General features: G+C 50.7%; 1 protein-coding gene across 3 annotated transcripts; it reads left to right on the top strand.

The window, feature by feature from the left end:
* Positions 1-6,583: 6,583 nt before the first annotated feature.
* On the top strand, positions 6,584-15,159 carry Sncb (synuclein beta). 3 transcript variants are annotated; one of them, XM_076855834.1, is made up of 5 exons: positions 6,584-6,704; positions 9,953-9,994; positions 10,194-10,312; positions 14,663-14,752; positions 15,127-15,159. In XM_076855834.1, exons 1-5 carry the CDS (start codon positions 6,584-6,586, stop codon positions 15,157-15,159), a joined length of 405 nt encoding a protein of 134 aa, XP_076711949.1. The 3 variants fall into 3 exon arrangements, with proteins under 3 accessions (XP_076711949.1, XP_076711950.1, XP_076711951.1); XM_076855835.1 differs by lacking the exon at positions 9,953-9,994; XM_076855836.1 differs by lacking the exon at positions 14,663-14,752.
* The last annotated feature ends 226 nt before the right edge of the window (positions 15,160-15,385 follow it).

Raw genomic sequence — 15,385 nt, 5'->3', positions numbered from 1 at the left:
AAATTACTAATCTGATCACTTCTCTGTCTCAAACCTTCCGGGACACCCAAGATGTAATTCAAAGTGCACATCCAGGGCCTGCATGACTGAGCCTCACAGGCTCCTGAGCATCCTGTCTCCTCCGTTCACCACCAGTCCCATCTTCTCTCAGACCCACCTCCCCTACTGTCCCCCTCCCTCGTTCTGCCACACTCACACTGGCCTTCAAGTGTGCAGATCCTCAACCGGCCAGGCCCACTGCTGCCCCAGGACTTCTCATTGGCTGCTCTGCCTGCCTAACCTGGCTCAGGTGGGGCCTTCCCTGCCCGTGTGGTTAACCCTACTCCAGCACTTCTCTTCTTCACTTCAGGAGAGGAAGGAGAGGTGACTATTAGATTTAGCAAGATGAGGGCTGGGCTGTGGCTCAGCAGTAGAGTGCTCACCTAGCACGTGCAAGGTGCTGGGCACCACATAAATAAAATAAAATAAAATAAAGATTTAGCAAGAGGAACATCACTGTGAACTTTGGCAATAGCTACACAATCCAAATTCGCTTTGGTTTGTTTTATTTTACAGTACTAGAGACTGAACCCTGGAGTGCTCTATCACTGACCTATATCCCCAGCCTTTTTTCTTTTTAAAAAATATTTATTTTTTAGTTTTAGGTGGCACAATAGCCTCATTTTTTATTTTTATGTGGTGCTAAAGGATCGAATCCAGTGCCTCACACAAGCTAGGTGAGCGAGCACTCTACCACTGAGTCACAACCCTGCCCCCCCCCAGCTACCCCCTACCCCAGCCTTTTTTCAACTTTTATTTTGAGACAGAGTTTTGCTGAGTTCCCCAGGCTGATCTTGAACTTGCAACCCTCCTACCTCAGTCTCTCTGGTACCTGGGATTACTGGCATGTGCCACTGTGCCTGGCTCCCAGTGGTCTTATGTGGTTCTAATTCATTTGTTAATTATCTGTCCATTCTAATACAAGGTTAAGTTCCAGAAGAGAAAGGACTTCATTTTTTTTTTTTTCTGCTGACTTTCCTATGCCAGGCACCTTGTGGGCACTCAGGAAAAACTGATTGAAAAGAACCATGCCAGTGGTCTCCCGACTCTGCATCTCAGTGCCCCCATCTGTAAAATGGAGATGACCATGCCTGCTTGGAAGGATTGCTTTCAGTGCTTACTGATGTCGTGGATGGAGCACCTGGCACACAGTAGATGTTCAATAAACATCATCCATGCTCCTCCCTGTTCTCAGCCTCCCATCCTTCCTACCCTGCAGGGTGCCAGCCTGCCTGCCTTCCTGTCTTCCTGCCCATCCTGAGGTCTCTGGACAGCAGGAATGTTGATACATTTTTAATCCCACAGTCAAGCACCATACACAGAGTCCTAAAGGCACAGGTGTTGACAGAAGCCAGGCAGGGCCAGGATCCCTGCGATTCTCTTCTGAGAGCTCTCTGCTCCGGCTCTTCCACCTGGGATTTTCTCCCAAGCCCTTCCCCACATCCTGCCCCACTTCTTGCCTCCAAAGCTTCAATAGTCATTCTCCTTAGAACACCCTCAGGAAGGAGAGAGGAAAGAGAAGGATGCACAGGGCCATTTTCCAGGGAGAGAGAGAACAGGAACAATGAGACGTCCTTGAGAACTCACAAGCAAAGGGCCTGACCAAGAGAGACCAGGAAGACTGACCTTTGCCATCCGGTGCCCTAAAGATGTGTGGCATGGGGAATCTGTCGTGCTAGAAAGTGACAACCCAGTATCCAGGACCCCTTCTTGGGACTGTACATATGAAGAGACAGGAAAAGGTGGCAAACGTTAACAATTGGTGAATCTAGGCAAAGTATGTTTGGGGTAGTTATTATACTCGTGGCGCAACTTTTCTGTAGGTTTTATTTACTATTCCTTCAATGTTTCTCTAGGTTTGAAATTTCCAAAAATAAGGAAAAAAGATACAGTGGCAGAGATGCTAGTGGTTCACTGTAAACATTCTCCCTTTTTCACAATTATATTCTTGGAAGTCATGTGCCCAGCTAAATGGCCACCCTCTTCTGGTCTCCCTGCAGCTCAGGTTAGCCAGGGGACAGAAGTAGAAGTTGTTGACTTGAGAAAACTCCTCAGGAAATACTTGTTTGTACCCTACTTCCCTTCTTCCTGCTTTCCGCACAGTCAGGCTGATGATGGCTGGAGCCACAGCAACCATGAAGTGACCTTGAGGATGAAATTCACATAATAAGGCTGCATCAGAAGGGTAGAAGGAGCCTGGGTTCCTATGACTGTGAAGCCGCCACACCATCTGTGGACTGCTTACCCCTGGGCTTTTTTAAGTGAAGGAATGCCTGTCTGCCTTGCTTAAGCTTCTGCGCCAGCAACCAAACTTCCCACCTGATTTGGAATCCAACCTCTTCTCCGCCCTCTGGACTTCCCCATTCCCCAGATCCTCTGCTGGGAACTCTCTGCACCACTTGTAAGATCCTTCTCTTTCAAATCCCAGCGTTGAATGTCACTCTCTCCTGGAGGCTTTCCCTTGGTGCCCCTTCCCTCTGTGGACTCTGTAACTCACTATGCTGCTGTTAAGCTCCCCAGCAGCCCACCTGCTGTCAATCCAAAGCTGAATCATCTCCTTGGTCCTCTCTGCTGACCTCCAGATCCTAGGCGCTGAGCTATCACTCTCTACTTCTGTCTTCATCACTGCACTTCTCAGTCTCTTCCCAGCTTCCTCAGCCTCTGGCCACCCCTGAGGGCTGCAGTGCCACAGGGTTCTGTCCGAGGGTGGGGGGGGGGGGGGCTCTTCTCTTCTCACTTTCCATCCATGACGTCAGCTCCCACCTCTCTGCCAATATGACTCCAGATCCAGTACTCTAATAATTTGGCTTGGTCTGGCTCATGGAACCAGTGGTTAAAGCTTCAGGAATTTGGGGAGCCAGTTGTCACTGATTCCCATGGTTCCCAGCAGAAGCTGCCACCACCAACCCCACCTCCTCTCATCAGAATAGACTGGCCAATTTCCGTGCTTCCTCCTGGCACCAGCCTCAGGTTCCACCCAGGGTGATAGGTCGAAGGCTGTGTGTCAGCCATGTGTCTGGGCTACAGGGAAGACTGGGAAAGCAGGTATCTGGCATTGTCAGAGGGGGAAGCAGTCCCTGCTTCCTAAGGTAGGGCACCCCCAAACATCGGAAGTGAAAAAATCCAATTTCCCTTAAAGCCAAAAATAACTCCAGCTTTCTGCCACTCCAGTTTTAAAAATTATACAGGTAAATGCTCTCCAAGGCAAAAGAATAAAACAGCCCAAAGATGAAAGGTGGTAAAATTTAAAAGTTCCCCTCCTCGAGCCCTCTCAGTCACACTTCCCAGAGGCAACTACTGTTTGCAGGTTTTTTTTTTTTTTTGGAAGACTTTGCAGATGTGTACTGCAGAGCCTCGGGTGGGATGAGGAAGGATGGACTCTTCACTGGGGCTGGAGATGGGGAAGGGGGTGGAAAATGGAGATCGTGTGGCAGTGAGGGGGACACCAGTGGTCTGGTGTGGATGTACCCTGGGGGACAGGTCTTCTCTGAAACTGTCTGGGTGGCCGTGTGGACATGCATCCGCACCCGTGTGTGTGTGTGTGTGTGTGTGTGTGTGTGTGTGTGTTGGGGGGTGTCTGAGCAGGCGATTGGTTCCAGGACTCTCTGTAGATACCAAAATCAGCAGATGCTCAAGACCTATAAAATGACAAAGCACTTGCATATAACCTACACTATCTTCCCATGCTCTCTAAATCATCTCCAGATTACTCATAACACTCAGTACAGTGTAAACGCTACATAAATCGTGGTCACACTGTATTGTTTAGGGAATAATGACAAGAAAAATGTCAGTTATATTTAATACAGATGCAAGTTTTTCCTAATCATTTTTGTTCCATAATTGTCTTTTTAAATATTTTTTTAGTTGTAGGTGGACACAATACCTTTATTTTATTTATTTTTATGTGGTACTGAGGATACAACCCAGTGCCTCACATGTGCTAGGCAAGCACTCTACCCCTGAGCTACAACCCCAGCTCCCCATTCTATAATTGTTTGAATCTGAAATGGGAAATCTCTGTCACCGTGGGTCAACTATATGTATGTATTTGTATATTTGGTGCCTGTGTATAATGTATAGTATGGGATAAGTAAATGTGTATATACCAATATATACTTATATATTAATATATGATTATATTCTGAGACGTAGAAAATTATATTTTTATTTGGCTTCTTCAACACCTAACTGTTTAGCATCCTGCTTCTCTCACCTAACACCATATTTTGACACATTCCCATATCAGTACACATGGGTCTAGCTCATCCTTTCTAACCATAGCATAGCATGTCACTGGGTGATTGAAACCCAATTAACTAGCCCGTCCTCTACAGATGGGCACTTAATATTCAATTCAGTTTTTTTTTCTTCTTTTGCTACAATAAACTGTGACCATTCCTGCACAAAAATCTGTGTGCACTTTGTGAGTAGAGATCCACAGGATAAATTCCTGGAAGGGGAGCTATTGGCTCAAAAGGAACATGCACTTATGCTTTGGGTAAACATTGCCAAATTGTCTTCCAAAACCCTGTGCCAACTTGCAGTCCTACCAGAGTCCTGTGAACATCTCCACCCCCAAATCTCATCATCTGCCTCTTATATACCCTGCATTTCTGGCCACAGTATGTCTGGCCATGTCATATTCATAGCCTAGAATTCCCTTCCTTCCTTGTCTTCTCATCTTTAGGGTCCCAACTCAGACATTGCCTCCTCTTTGCTGCCTTTCCTGAACCCCCTAAACTGTCAGAGTCCCTTTCCTTGAGAATCCTATGTTTTCTTAGAAATAATTCTGTCCTTGCACTGACTGAGGACCTACTGTGGCATTCTATGACCACTTTTACAATCCCCACCATAAAAAGCAATCTTAACGTTCTCATTCTCCACTCTGGTTTTCCTGGGCTGCTTTGCCTTTTAACTGTTCCAAAGCAGGTTTTACCTCAGTGCCTTTGCACTTGCAGTTCCCTCTTTATAGATCTTGCCTTCACCCACTTTGGCCTGGCTGTTTCTCTGGGGTCTCTGCTCTAATGCAACTTCTTGCTGAGGCTTTCCCTGACGACTCTGTCTCAAGCACTCCTCCTCTGGTCACTCTGTTAGGCCACTATTTTATTATTTTCGTAACACGTCTCACAAGCTGTGAAATGATCTTGTTTGGCTTAAGAGTTGATGCAGAAGCATCTATTTTCCATTCTGCCTCCCATCTGCGCAAGCACGTATACATACGGAGGGGATCATGTTTTCCTTTCCTCCTGTGGCCACCCTCGAACCTGCACCCCTGCCTCAGTGCTCAGTAAGCATACTTTGAATTAACCACCGTGTTTTACAGAAAAAAAAAAAAAAAACAAAAAAAAACTAAGCAGCCCAAGATCCCATAGCTAAATAACAAGCACAACTAGGATCAGCACCCAGTTGCACCTCAAAGCCAACCGTACTATTTCTTCCCTACTCTTAGCACGCCGCATTGTCCCTCCTCCTTCACCCCTAAAACACTACACGAATCTCACGACCCTGGTTCCCCAGCGGCGCGGCAGAGGCCGGTCCCTGGAGGCTCGTTGGCTCCGCGGAGATGTCACCCTCCCCGCCCCCTGTCAGTCAGACCGAGGGGGCGGTGCGGCCGCCGGTGGGGGGCGCTGAGCTCAGAGCTGCCGCAGCGCCGAGCCGGAGCGCGCGAGCTAGCAGGGCGCTAGGAGCACCCCTGGTGGCAACGCACCCAAGACCCGGGCACCGCTGCGCCCCTGCTCAGGGTCCGTGACTGTAGCTCCTGATCACGGCCAGAACCCCCACTGGCCCCGAGCCCACCCCAGCCCGGCCTAGCCGAGCCCCCGCGTCTGCTAGCAGCAGCCGCCGCAGCCGCCGCTCCATCCCCAGCCCGGGCCCCGCAACCAGGTGAGGCGGCCGCGCGCCGGGGAGTGGAACGGGAATGAGAGGAGCCTCGGGTGGGATGAGGCAGGATGGACTCTTCACTGGGGCTGGAGATGGGGAAGGGGGTGGAAAATGGAGATCGTGCGGCGGTGACGGGGCACCGGTGGGCTGGTGTGGACGTACCCTGGGGGACGGGTCTTCTTCTCTGAAACTGTCTGGGTGGCCGTGTGGACCTGCGTCCGCGACCGTGTGTGCTGGGGCGGGGGGGTCCGTGCTCGTTTGAGCATCTACATGTCCTGTATGTGCACGTGAGCGTGTCCGTGGTATGTTTGTGTGCATGTGACCGTGTCACTCACTGTCTTGTGTGTATAGGCAGGTCCCGAGTCTTCGCGCCGCCGAGCGCAGCATCCCGGTTCCGCGGGGCTGCAGCTTGCAGGGCTCCGGATAACCGAGGCGGTGGCCCCTCCCGCGTCCCCGGGTTTCAAGGACGCTAGGACTCACCGAGGCCCTGAGGCCTCGCACGGGGGACTGGGAGGAAGTGGGAGAGGATACGGGACCAGAAGGGCGCCCTGGTCTCAGGGAGGGAGAGGAGGGGACACCTGCGTCCCTTGGGAGGGGCTGGAGTGAGGATGCGGAGCCAGAGCACCGGTTCCTGTGTGTTCGTCCTCCCCAGGCCGCCAGGATGGACGTGTTCATGAAGGGCCTGTCCATGGCCAAGGAGGGCGTCGTGGCCGCAGCCGAGAAAACCAAGCAGGGGGTCACCGAGGCAGCAGAGAAGACCAAGGAGGGAGTCCTCTACGTCGGTGGGCGAGGGGCGGAGTTTCTGGTGTTGCAGGGTTCGGGTGTCCCCCTACGGGAGGAGGACAGAGTCCTCGGAGGGAGTAGGGGTTCTGGGCAGAGGAATATGAGTCAGCAGATGGGGCGGGTCAGCAGGGGTCACTGGGGACACGGCTTGCCCATGGAAGCCTGGGTCAGTGACAGACCAATGGAGTCAGGGAGTGCCGTGTGATGAGGCGAGGATTCAGCTGAAAATCCAGGGGCCAATGCAGTGATTAAATCAGAGAAAGCAGACAGACTCCTTTTTCTTATTCTTGTTTGTTATTGATAACAAGCTACCTGGTGTTGAACCCCTACTCTAGCCAAGCACTGTGTGAAATAACATAAGACCCTATACCTCATTTAACACTCCCAGCCCATTCCACTGATGGGGAAAACTGGGGCTCCCGGCTATCTAATTATCTTGCCCAAGGTCACAACTGGTAAAACCTGAAGCTGGGGTTTGACCCTACTTTGATAGACTGGGAAGCCCCATCCCTCCTCTTTGGACCCTCCTTCCTGTGTTAGTATGGGCTCTCTCCACCTGCCTCCAGGGCCAAGTTGCTCTCCAGGCTCCCCCTGCTTCCCAGTGCCTATGGGTTCACCATTGCCATCTCTCCACCTGTCCACCATCCTTGCAGCTACCAGATGGAGTCAGGAAAAAGGCCAAGTGCTTAAAATCTTCACCCTAAGTGTAAAAGGAGCTTTAGAGTCATTTGCATAAAGAGAGGAAAAGCTGGAAATTGATGTTTGCTGATTTTCTTAGCCCATATGGTGATTCAGGACTTGCTTGTGGGAAGCAGGTATAATTATCCCCTGTTCAGGCTCAAAGGGGTTGATAATTTGCCCAAGGTCATGGCAGATTTGGATTATGCTAATCTTAAAACTATTTAGTGACCACCTACTATGTGACAGGCATTGTGTGAATGCTGGGGCTTTATTAGTGAACAGCAGACAAGTGTCTGATCTCTTGATGGAGATAAAGAGCATTTCAGTAGTGGAATTTTTGATATCCAAAGGCAGGAATGGGGAATTTTTTTTTCTTTCAGTACTAGATTGAACCCAGGGGCACTCTACCATTGAACTTCACCCCAACCCTTTCAATTTTTTGAGACAAGGTCTTGCTAAATTACAAAGACCAGTCTCAAACTTGCAATCCTCTTGCCTCAGCCTCCCAAGTAGCTGGGATTATACACACATGCTACCACACCTGGTTAGGTTCATTTTTTGAATAAGATAAAAAGAGGAGATGACATTTGAGCTGAGCCCTTCATAATAAAGAGCTAAGTGGAGAACAGGGGAGGCAGAAAAGGCAAGGGGGATCGTCTGGAAAGCCAAGGGCAGGAAGCAGTGATAGGAGATAAGGTCAAGTTTGTGGATGAGAGTCAGTTCAAGAGGGGACCAAGGCACCATGCATTGTGGAGCACGCCTGTAATCCCAGTGGCTCAGGAGGCTGAGGCAGGAAGATTATGAGTTCAAAGCCAGCCTCAGCAGTGAGCCCCTAAGCAACTTTTATTTTGAGACTCTGTCTCTAAATAAAATATTTAAAAGGCCTGGGGAGGTGGCCTGGTGGTTAATTGTAAGTGTGGGGAGAGATTGTAAGCAAGAGACTGACATGATCTGACTTCAGATTAGAAAGGCCTCTCAGGCCCCTGGGGATGGAACAAATTACAGGGAAGCCCACTAAGAAGTAGGGTAGCCACCAAATGAGTGTGGCAGTGGCGATGGAGACAAGGAAAAGTCTTGAGCTCTGGCCTCCCTTCTGCCTCCTCCCCAGCCCTTTCACTCCTATTGACCCCTCGCACTATTCTCTCTGCAAATAGACCCCCCCCAAGCCATGCTGCCCTTCTTCTTAGATTGGTAACTTCTATTCCTCCCCCTGCCCAGAAACCCCCATGGACCCCAGTCCTCACACATTAAAGCCTCAGCTCAGCTCCCTGTAGCCTGGCATTGCAATGCTCTTCATTGTCCTGCCTCAGTTTACCTTTCCAGCTTTGTCTCTCACCATACCCATTGCTCCTAGCATGAGGACCAAAATCATGCCTCCCTGAGTCTTACCTGCATGGTTCCCTGAGCCTGGATCACTCTCTCCAATCTCCTTCCTGAATATCCACCTGTTCATTCATTTCTCAAGGTCCAGGTAGTGTCCCCTCCCACTTCACACAACCCCTGGAGGCTGGAGACCCTCTCACCACTACTTGAGGTTCAGAAATTGAACATGCTCTTCTCTTACTTCCTCAGACAGTGAGCCGCTAGCCCACTGCCTGGCTCAGAGCATGTGCAAACCAGGCACTTGTGGGAGGAATGAGGGGTGGGCATGTAGCCCATGCTCTGCATCTCCTGATTCCAGAGGACCTTAGCCCTGAGAACCTGTCTTCCCATGTGAACCCCTGCTCCTCTCCCGACATGCCTCGCCTGCCCAAATGCCCATTTCTGAATTTATCAGAGGTTGTCTGGATTGCTAAATTCTCAGCATGAAACACACCCCACTCTCTCCCTGTAGGACCCTTGTAGCAGATCAGGCCTTCTTACTTTTCCCAGTGCCCACCCCCCATTTTGATGTGACCAAGTTGCTACCCTCCTGGGAAGGCACGGCCAATCACTATATGCATATCACCTTTAGAACCACCCTGCGCCTAAGACTCCCCATTTTGGCCAGAAGGAGGGCTTTGACCCTTGATAGGAAGAAAGAGTCTAGAAGAAATGGAGTTGGAGGCAGTGGCACATGAGCAGTCATACATCAAGGGTACCAGGGACACCTTTCAAAATTCATAGTCCCCCAGCTCCACCTGCCTCCATCCTGGGCTAAAATATTTACAGAACAGAGTGGGTAGCAGGAGTTTTAGAGTCAGAAAGGCCTATAGGACTCAGTCACTTACTGGTTGCAGAGCCTTGACTAAATTCGTTCCCATCTTGTGAAATAGGGACAACAGCGTCCCCCTCCGGGGGGGGGGGGAGTAATGCATGAAACGGTGCAAGTCACATGCTTTACACAGTGCTGGCACTCAACCAACATCCCCTGGGAAGGTGGTGGAAGTGGGGTGGGACTGGGAAACCTGAGAAAGTAGGTATGGAGGGCTCAGTGTGGTTAGCATGGGGGAAATGGGGACCCAAGAAAGCAAATAGTGGGATGGAGGTACTCTCTATCACCTGGGTCCCCCTGTCCACCATGTGCTCTCCTGGCCTCTGTTTTCTCATGGAGACTCCTTAAATGTGTTCTTTTTCCTCCCTGCAGGAAGCAAGACCCGAGAGGGGGTGGTACAAGGTGTGGCCTCAGGTACCCATCCAGCTCTGGCACAGCCCCTTCCCTCACCCAGCCTGTGGTCTGGCTGGGGTACAGAGGGCAGGAGGGGACTCCCAAAGCTTCTGTGAGGGGTGCTCCCTGGGAAGGGCATGCCCTGGGATATTGTGTGGGGACATCTATGCCTCCTTCACCCTGGCCCCCAAATCCCTTCCTCACCCCCTCCCTGCTCCAGTGGCTGAGAAAACCAAGGAGCAGGCATCACATCTGGGAGGAGCCGTGTTCTCTGGGGCTGGGAACATCGCAGCAGCCACAGGCCTGGTGAAGAAGGAGGAGTTCCCCACCGACCTGAAGGTGAGTGATCCTCCCTCCCCCTGCCCCCTCTCTCTCTTTCTCTTTCTCTCTCTCACACACAAGGCACACAAATAAACCCGCCACCATGTTCCCCTTTGCCCCTGCTAACCTGGGGAACAAGTGTCTTTGTCTCCTGTTCTGCAAGACTACACTAGGCTCAGCTAGGAATGAAGTCTGAAGGTCTTCATGGGTGCCCTGCATCCATGGATGTAGCTGGCTGGGTGTCCCCTGCTTGCCAGTGTGATCCAGATCACTTCTGGCTACGTCTGCCTGGGCCACTGACTGTTCATTCATTTCTTTTCATGGAACAAAAATCCATGGAATTGTTCTAGAGGTTCCCATGTGAAAGGGTTCCTCCATTCCCTCCATTTGTGCAGCTGATGTTGTAGCAGGAGAAGACAGTAAAACCCAAGTCCATAAATAAGGTGATTTCAGACAGGATAAGTGCTATGAAGAAAAGACAACATGGATGGCACATGCCTGTAATCCCAACAGTTCAGCAGGCTGAGATAGAAGGATCACAAGTTCAAGGCCAGCCTCAGCAACCTAGTGAGGCCCTAAGCAACTGAGACCCTGTCTTGAAATAATGGATGTAGCTCATGGTAAATTGACCCTGGTTAAATCCCCAGTACCTCCATAAAGAAAAAGAAAAGATGATGTGGGTGATGATATAGAATCAAGAGAAGAGAGGGCTACTTGAGGAGGGAAGATATCTTCTCAATATCTCTGAGAAGATGACGTTTGAGCTGGCACCCAAGGGAGGAGAAAGAAGATGTGCAGGAATTATATTTCAGGCAGGTAGGAGCACTGAGGCAAGAATGAGCCATGATGGGGTCAGAGTGGTATGACCTGTCTGTCACACATTTGTGCACATATGCTTCCTCAGTACAGTGGTGGTGGCTACTCGTGTATGAATGGAGACAGAAGGCTTCATTAAGACACCCCGTAAGGAAAGAGTGGTGAGCTCCTGAGCCCCATGGAACTGGGTGCAAATCCCAGATCCTCTACTCCCAGGCTCTGTGGCCCTGGGTGGGTCCTATCATTTCTCTGAGCCTCATTATCTGCCTGCAATACGGAAAACAAACCCAAAAGTACTCTTAGGGATGATATAGATCAGAGATTCTTAAACTCAAACATGCACAGAATCACAGGAGGCCAGATGAAAATACATAGGGTTGGCCCCATCCCTAGAATTTCTGGTTAGGTAGATCTGAGGTGGGACCCGAGAATTTGCCCTTGATGCTGATGCTACAGTTTAGGACCACACTTTGAGAACCATTGAGATAAAGTAAGTGCCCAGTCATGGTCAGGTAAACAGTAGCTAACTACCTGCAGGAGATCATGGCATCACAGGTGTGCAGAGAAGTGTGCCCATGACAGTGTGCCCTGTGGTCCTAACCTCACGTATACCTACATCCCTCCTGTGGGTGCCCCTGTGTATCTGTGGCTGTAGGCGTCGAGCTTCTTGTTCAGTGTTGGGCTGGGTGATCAGTATGTATTCTGTGACCATACCCATCGGGCTGGGGAGACCCCATACACCCCCAACTCCAGACATTTTGCACAGTTGGTTCCTTCCTCTGTCAGAAGTCTGGGTCTTAGCTTAGAAGTTCGAGTTTCAAGTTCTTTCTCTGCATTTACCAACTGTAAATGGGAACTCATGTCCCATTTCCAATAATTATGTTAGCACTAGTTGCTCCCGTTCATTGATCACTAGACATTAACACGGAGTGACTTACCAAATCTTCACCATGTCCCTTTGAGGAAGGTACCAAACTATCCCATTTTATAGCTGGAGGAATTTAGGCTCAGAAAGGTGAAGGGACTTGCCCAAGATCCCAGTTCCTGCCCACTTCCTTTATGAGGTGGTTGGGAGGATAGGCTCAGGTGCTGGCCCAGGGCCAGGGTGTGTGCTGGGTGCTGAGGTGCAGAGAGAGGCAGATGGGGGCCTGACCTGTTGGCCTCTAGGCTTTTTGTGAAAGGTCTTTGCAGAGAATCATCTCTCCAGCCACCTTTCTCCCAGTGGTGCCTGTGGACACATCAAGGCTGCTTTCTCAGGGAGGTGAAGATCAGGCTCATGGTCCAAACAGCAGCTCTTTGAGGCTCCCTGGGGTGGGGGAACCTGTTTAAGCACAGGGTCAGCATTTCCAAGTCTCCAGCTTCCAACATGCTTTTCTTACATGACCATGAGGTCCTCGCCGCATTCCTTCAAGGCACACGGCATCCTCCTTCCCACCCCAGGCTGCTGTGGTTAGAGGTGAAATGACTTGTCTAATTCCAAATCGCTAGTGAGGCCAGGCTGGGATGTGTTTTTATGTGATTGGGGCGGGGGGTACAGGGGATCAAAACCAGGGCCTCACTAATGCTGAACACATATGCTCTACCACTGAGCTAAACCCCCAGCCCTTAAATGACTTTTTATTGAATTACAACATACATGCAGCTCCATGAAATTTTCAGAAAAGGAATGTCCCCATAATGATCAGCAACCAGCTCAAGACACAGAATATCAGCACCCCCAGCCCCTCCTATTGTGCTCCCTTCCAAGTCCCTACCCTTAGGGCCGATACTAGGGTGAGGCAAGGGAGGTATGGGGGCACTCACACATAGGGTCTCCTTTGCAGGATTCTGGGAGCGAGTGCCTCCCTAACACTCACCCTATGCACCTCACTTATCTTACCCTAGTCCTGGTCCTGCCTAACCCCCTCCAGAGGTTCACACTTCCTGACTTCTGTCACCACAAATTAGTTGTGGTGTTTTTAAACTCCACTTCAGTGTCATAAAGTGCATGCTCTTCTGTATCTGGCTTCTTTCATTCAACGGGAAGTTCTTGAGATCCAGCCCTGCTCTTAGAGGTGCCGTCATTCTTCATTCATTCTTTTTTTTTTTTTTTTTTTTGAGGGGGGCAGGTACCAGGGATTGAACTCAGGGTCACTCAACCACTGAGCCACATCCCCAGCCCTATTTTGTATTTTATTTAGAAAGAGCCTCACTGAGTTGCTCAGTGCCTCGATGTTGCTGAGGCTGGCTTTGAACACAAGATCCTCCTACCTTAGCCTCCCAAGTCGCTGGGATTACAGGCGTGTGCCACCATGCCTGGCTCATTCTTCATTCTTGTTGTGTACTATTCCACTGTGTGATTGGATCACAGTGTACATATCCATTCTGCTGTTGGTTGCACATTTTGGTTGTTTCCAAACAATGTGCTCAAGCTGGCTATTTTTTCTTTCTTTCTTTCTTTCTTTTTTTTTTTTTTTTTTGTGTGTGTGTGTATGTGTGGTACTTGGGATAGAACCCAGGGCCTTGTGCATGTGAGGCAAGCACTCTACCAACTGAGTATATCCCCAGCCCTGGCATTTTTAACACTGTAGTTTTCACCTGGATTCTTTATGGTCAGAGCTGGGTAACTTGGGGCAAACTAACATTTTCCTACCTCCTGGGTGTACCCATCTCTACAACAGGAAGAATAAGCCAGGTCAGGATCTAAAACCTCATATTCCCACAGGGTCCACCTAAACAGGTACTAGAAAGGAGTGAAGCTACTTAGATAGTGCTAGAGCAATTAGAGTGCCAACATCACAGGGCCAACTGAGGGTCCCAGCTGTGTGCTAGCCCACGTAGGGTTTTGTAGGGTTTTGTACAGCCACGCAGGTGCCCTCAGTTGTTGTGTGTGCACATATATGTACTCACCTGCAGGAGGCCAGCCATGTGCCTAGCAGCCCCCCACATGCATTCCCGCTGGTCTGCGCCCATCTGGGCAGCAGATGCAGGGGGGAGGGGAGAGTCTTAGCTCACACATCCAAGCAACACCATGAGCTGTTGCTTCCAGCTTATCTTAAAATAGCAACAGCGAAGAAATCAGGCCAGGCTGGGCCCTGGGGGAGGGATGATGGAAGGTAGCAGGGGAATGGCTCAGAGCCCCTGCTTAGCCCTGTCCCTGAGTCTCCATCTCCCTTCTACCCTGGAGGGGAGTCTCCAGGGTTCTGTCTGAGTTCCCCATCTGACTCAGAGCCAGACACAAAGGAGCTAGGGATAAATGGGTGACTGATTGGGTGTGCTGTCTATCCCCCTACCCCACCCAGTCCAAATGATAGATATGGAGGAGGCTGCCAAGTGCTGGAGGGAGGGGTGCAGAGAGTCTAGCACCCCCTCCACACTCTCAGCTTCAAGCCATAATTTGAAGGGATTTCACCCTTCACACCTCCACCCTGATTCTAAGTTGCTCCAAATAAACAATTTAATTAAAAATTCTCCTTGCACTGCCAACCCCACCTAGCCTTCCCCATTCTTCCAGCATAAGATTTTAGGGGCATCCTGGCTGCCCTCACCAGCCCTACCCTTTTCTGCCCTCAGCCAGAGGAAGTGGCCCAGGAAGCTGCTGAGGAGCCGCTGATTGAGCCCCTGATGGAGCCAGAGGGGGAGAATTATGAGGAACCACCTCAGGTGAGGGGGCGATAGAGTCAGGCGGGGCCTTGGGCACTCAGGATGATTGCTGCCGTCCCTAACTGGGGTGGGAGGTCACTGGCATGATAAGGTTGGGCCAGGGGGATTCAGCCTTTGCCTCTTTTAGAATCCAGGCTGCAGGAGGTGGGAGCAGGGAGGGGAGGTCAGATGGGGCCTAGCATTGAGCTCCAGGCAACCCCTGCCTAGAAATACCCAGTTGTCCCCAACTTGGGGTTCCTCCCTTGGCCAGGGGGAGGCGCATGCATTGTTCCTCCTCAAGGGGTGGGGATCTGGGGACCAGGGTTCGGCCACTTGGTCTCCAACCCCTTCTCCCATTTGCTCTTCTCTACTCCACCCCCAACCCTCTGATGCAGGAGGAATATCAGGAGTATGAGCCAGAGGCGTAAGGGTCCAGAACGGCCCCCCACCAGCAGCACAATTCTTTCCTTGTCCCTGCCCGTCCCCAGAACCAGGGCTGTCCTTCTACCCCGTCTCCCCAAACACGAGATCTTCCTTCTGCTCTGAGGAGCCCTCTCAGAGCCTGTGTTTGTGTCTGTCTGTCTGTCCTACCTGCCCGCGTCCAACCCTGGGGCGTGAACCCGGCTGGGGCTGGGACTGCAGCTGTGGCTGAGA

The sequence above is a fragment of the Callospermophilus lateralis genome, chromosome 5, assembly GCF_048772815.1.
Source record: "Callospermophilus lateralis isolate mCalLat2 chromosome 5, mCalLat2.hap1, whole genome shotgun sequence".
NCBI lineage: Eukaryota > Metazoa > Chordata > Mammalia > Rodentia > Sciuridae > Callospermophilus > Callospermophilus lateralis.
The sequence above is the reverse complement of the archived record's forward strand: the minus strand, read 5'-3'. Positions and strand labels throughout refer to the sequence as shown.

Bases quoted from the DNA above. Each gene is read 5' to 3' on its own strand.
- Sncb (XM_076855834.1), top strand. From the start codon at position 6,584: ATGGACGTGTTCATGAAGGGCCTGTCCATGGCCAAGGAGGGCGTCGTG. The intron at 6,705-9,952 runs GTGGGCGAGGGG...TCCTCCCTGCAG, and splicing joins GGAGGGAGTCCTCTACGTCG to GAAGCAAGACCCGAGAGGGG. The intron at 9,995-10,193 runs GTACCCATCCAG...TCCCTGCTCCAG, and splicing joins GGTACAAGGTGTGGCCTCAG to TGGCTGAGAAAACCAAGGAG.